Source organism: Perkinsus marinus (genome assembly GCF_000006405.1).
Source record: "Perkinsus marinus ATCC 50983 genomic scaffold scf_1104296976924, whole genome shotgun sequence".
Lineage (NCBI taxonomy): Eukaryota > Perkinsozoa > Perkinsida > Perkinsidae > Perkinsus > Perkinsus marinus.
This window is the reverse complement of record NW_003200356.1, coordinates 2,044-6,457: the sequence shown is the minus strand read 5'-3', so window position 1 is coordinate 6,457 and position 4,414 is coordinate 2,044. Positions and strand designations below refer to the sequence as shown.

Sequence of the window (4,414 nt, the reverse complement as noted above, 5' to 3'; positions counted from 1 at the left end):
CATCATTTATACTATACAGCGGTGGCATGATTATACACATTTTATCAGACACTTTGGCCGAGTGGTTAAGGCGGCGGCCTGCTAAGCCGTTGGGCTCTGCCCGCGGGAGTTCGAATCTCCCAGGTGTCGTTTTGGATATCATTTTTCCATTATGTGCAAGATCGGCGTAATGTCACATCTCGTCGATGCTCGCGTCACACGCTGTTGCCGATGAGTTCTCTTCTACTAAATGATCTCCCATACCTGCTAGAACGTGGCGTATCTTTTTTAACAAGACTGATAGTTTGTAATACCATCGTATCCAAGCCAGAAGACAGGCCAGTGTACGAGCGAAGGATACCACATATGTGTACCTTGTTGATGGCTCTGAATAGTAGCGCTGATAACTATGGTAGTGATATCAAAATGGTCGTATGGTCGTACTTGGCACAATCTGGTCTTCCTACTCGGTTGCGTCCTGTGAAGCGGTATTTAGACAAGTATCCTGACGTTCCCACCCTCATAGGGTCTTTCACATTCAAGGACGGCTCCATTGGTAGATTCCGAGCGACGACAGGAGAGCTTCTCAGTCGTACATATATCAATGATGAGGGGGACGTTGTCCACGAGCTCCATGATGATCCCGTGTACGACCTGTTGTTCCCAGCCAACACTGTACGGAATGCACCTCGGACGGTGTTCTCAGCAATACAGCGTCAACGCGGAACTATTGTATGTGATACCTTCAGCTGTAGAGTGACTGAAGTCACCGATGGCGGCTCTGTATGTCTCTACGACACTGTTGATTCTTCCTCCTCCTCCTCTTCTCCACGGTTGGCTTTCCCCTCGGACGCCGTTCTCGTCGATGACAAGTTCATTTTGGTAGCCGATACTTCGAATAACAGAGTTGTGCAGTTTGATACTGAGCATCCGGAGACCCCAGGCGAAGTCGTTTTGAGCGGTTTGTGCAGGCCGACTTGCCTCGCTTTTGATGGTCATCTTTCGATGCTTTACATCGTCCTTCTCACCACACAGGTCTTTGCATGGAGATACGGCACACCCTCGCACAATCTGGCTCAACTCGACAAGAACGCCATCGGCCGAGACGCCTCAATTCAGCAGTTGGATGCAATAGGCTCTGGCCGTCTCCTCGCGAGCATGCGTTTCGGTGGCAATAATGTTGCCGTTATTCTAGAACCGGATTTCGACTGAGTCGAGCAATGCCCTTGTTATTACTGGTACCATTCTTGGCCGTTTCCGTTCATCATGTGTGAGTGTCGAGTTGTTCAATTTAATAACGGCTCGAGGGTATGTTCATTTTAGTCCTCCTCAGCTAGACTCATTACCAGAGTCCTTTTATTCTCTTCTTGCACCCATGGATGGTGTACAGGGAGTTCGTCAAGCTTCCGGTATTCTCGTCCGGGGCTAATAGGAGTATTGATTCCCGACTTAGCAGAGGTCTTCTCGAGACCGGGTAAAGGGAACCTCTGAGAGTAGTAATAAGACGGTCTTCGTTAATTTATTGGTCAACACTGGATTGAATGACTATCGAGAAGCTATGTAAGGCAAAAGCATTCTGTATGGCTTAGTCAGACTTTGAGTTCGAGTCGGTCTCGCTCGGACAGTCATACACGGCATATTAGAATTCGGTCTTTTGCTCCATCTCAACAGAGTGCATGTGGGGGAGATTGTATGATTCTATTCGGTTCTCGATATGGAGCGTTTGGTTTTATCCCGATAAGTGAGTGATCCAACTATAGTCAGCTCCTCACAACGATGCTGGGTTCCGGTCCGGCGTTGTGAACTTACCCAAAGTGTCTTGGAGTGCCTGGACGATTGAGCCGTATAAGCGATGAATTGTTGAGGCGATGGAGCGAAGGAAAAGCATGGATATCCTCTGTGATCACGTGAGTGCGACGGCTTGCATCCTTGTCATCGACATATCGCGGTGGCCTTTCTTTCCTATGAAGCCACTCGAGAGTATGGCAATAAACATGATTGCCGTTAGTCGTTCTATCACGGGCAGCGCCCGCAGTCTTTAGTTGGGAGAGTCTTGACTCTTTACAAAATACAGGTGGATTAAGAGCAACATGAGATTCAGATCGCCGCCACAATTGCTACAATCTCTGGCGTATGTCCTGGCGTTACTCGGAACCGAGTAACACGGATTCCGAGCTCGGGAAAAGCTCAGAATTTCGAACGCACTTTAATTCGTAGTTTTTATCCGAGCTCGGAAAAGCCGCTTTTCCGAGAACTTGGACTCGGAAATCAGAGCACTTGGATCGGCTCCTGGACGCGCGCTCTGAGCTCGTGCTCGCCCTCTCCTACAAAGTCGTGCCCTCTGTGATATTTGTGGTTTATGGTATATACTATATAACGCACACATATAGCATACGAGCTCTGGTAGCAGCTAGGTTACTAGTGGTCATGCAGTAGATAGCGAGTTACTGTTGTGGATATTGCACCACTCGAAAGTTGAATTTCTTCAGTGGGTGGTTCGTGTGGTTGATTCTTCCGATTTGAACAAGGTTTTGTTTTTTCAATGATACATGTATTTGATCATCCGCTGGGCTTTCGTGAGCCCATTCCGGCAGGTGATGATGAAGTTCCAGTATTCTCCTTCGGTGCTAATATGAGCCGAGCGTCGCTGAGGAGTAGAGGGGTGGCGGTCTCGGACAAGGAGCCTGTCAAAGCGGTAGTTAACATTTTTTACCATTCTCCATCCGAATGTAACAGAGTCTCAGACCCTGGAAGATTACGAGTTGGTCTTCAATTCAGCGCCAGTCCGCACGGTAGCCTATGAGGGCCATTACGGTAATATCCGTCCGAAGGAAGGCTCGAAGGTGGGCTCTCTCTCACTTCGTCGTTATCACCGCCGACGTTCCTAACAGGTTCATGGTGTAGTCGTATGGTTCCCCAGAGTAGGCCTAGAAGAGCTTGATAAGCGTGAGGGTCCATCATATGATCGTAGATGGAGCGTAGTCGTCCCGTATGACGCCTCTCTACAGCCTCTACCCTCTATGGTGTATATACAGACCCAGTCCTTCCCGAGTGTCTCTATTCTAGAGGATGGTCTGCCTGGTCGGAGGTAAACAAGAGAGGGAGGGGGAGGGGTTATGCCACGTGAAGATAGGCCTTAGTGAGGTTATCGTCAATCTTGGGTGGGGCTATGGGGTAACGACTAGGCCTCTCCGTCCCTTGAGAAGATTCTCAGCTGAATCATCATTACCCTTTCGATGCACCTTAGGTATTTGATGACGCTGGTCACGGGTGCCGATCGGGTTGGTTTGTCGAGCCGTTGGGTTGAACATTTGAGGACGCTACCATACCGATCATTTGAGCAGTTCGACTGGGACGCTGATAGACGCCTTAAGGAGCAGCTGTTACGACGTGAATACACCCCGGAAGAAGTTGTAAGTCTGTATTAGTTATTGGTCTTGTTAAAGATGGGGAGCTTGTTCCTCAGGTAGCAACCCATGACGGTTCTGTTGAGACCCTCCTGGTTTCACTCCTCGGGGTTGTTATTCTCCTGCCGACGGACTTGAGGGAAGCGGAGCTCAATGTTTTCAAGTCGTTCGAAGACCTCACTATTCCCACCGCGGTCCGAGTGGCGTATGAGCCCCCACCAACAGACATACTTTTACTCACTCCAGAACAACGCGGATTTGTTGAGACTATTCTCTGCAGTTTCCTCCGTTTCCCCGGGGCTCAGCTGATGGGACATCTGCCCGATTACAGAAGCTTCTGGTCCTCTCTTTGATGCACATTCCTGCTGTTACTGCTCCTATGATATAATAATCCTGAACTCTTCAAACACTGTGGTTCCGAAAATGAGCTGTTGTGTTCATGCTGAGAGCTCCTCAGTGAAGACTTTGATAGTTTGGAGTGTGTGGTCATCAATGTCTTCTGGCTGCGCCTCGCGTCGGCAAAGACTGTCGCTGCAACTCCTTATGCTCGAGCGTCGTACCAGCAAGCGTCTCTGCATAGAATTGCGATGGCCAATTTGGTGCTTCATACGTTTCCCGTTACCAACGGCTATCTCAATCGAGAGCACTCTTACTAAGGCTGGTTATATGGATGCGATAACTTCCCTCGGAGATCACCATTTTCTCACATGCGAATGCATAACAGAACATTCAATACTACGAGCCTTCGCGGCCAACGACTTCAACAAGCCAGTCGCCGAGGTCCTCATTCATGGTCGTATGGCCTTCCTCGCTACTGAGGGCTTCATAATATACGCCGTGGATCTGCTAAATCTTCGCCTTGCGAGATTTTCCATTGCTGAAAATGGCAAGGCATTGGCCAGCATCCCTTTACCTTTTCAAGAAGTGAGGATATCATTAATGGATTGACCATCTCGAGTGTTTCATATTCCTCTTAACACTCGGTGACTCTATCGTGTTCTCGTGTGATATTCGTAGTACTCAGTATC

General features: G+C 48.9%; 3 protein-coding genes and 1 non-coding gene across 4 annotated transcripts in view; all 4 read left to right on the top strand.

Moving 5' to 3' along the window:
* Positions 1–47: 47 nt before the first annotated feature.
* On the top strand, positions 48–129 carry Pmar_PMAR005663. Its single transcript has one exon. It is a non-coding gene; the product is annotated as a tRNA-Ser (tRNA).
* A 276-nt stretch (positions 130–405) lies between these two features.
* Positions 406–1,191, top strand: Pmar_PMAR005662 (hypothetical protein; the record flags this gene model as incomplete). The annotated part of the gene is made up of 1 exon (XM_002764592.1): positions 406–1,191. The coding sequence occupies one exon, from the start codon at positions 406–408 to the stop codon at positions 1,189–1,191; it is 786 nt and encodes a 261-aa protein (XP_002764638.1).
* Positions 1,192–2,519: 1,328 nt separating this feature from the next.
* Positions 2,520–3,776, top strand: Pmar_PMAR005661 (hypothetical protein). Its single transcript, XM_002764591.1, has 5 exons — positions 2,520–2,674; positions 2,724–2,822; positions 2,871–3,067; positions 3,227–3,392; positions 3,446–3,776. The coding sequence occupies exons 1-5, from the start codon at positions 2,522–2,524 to the stop codon at positions 3,737–3,739; spliced, it is 909 nt and encodes a 302-aa protein (XP_002764637.1). The 5' UTR covers positions 2,520–2,521; the 3' UTR covers positions 3,740–3,776.
* Positions 3,777–4,269: 493 nt separating this feature from the next.
* The window catches only part of Pmar_PMAR005660 (hypothetical protein), a gene marked incomplete at both ends in the record, with an annotated part of 1,484 nt that continues 1,339 nt past the window's right edge, over positions 4,270–4,414 (top strand). The window contains one exon of the mRNA XM_002764590.1: positions 4,270–4,310. Coding sequence (XP_002764636.1) covers positions 4,270–4,310 — 41 coding nt within the window. The remainder of the gene's footprint in view (positions 4,311–4,414) is intronic.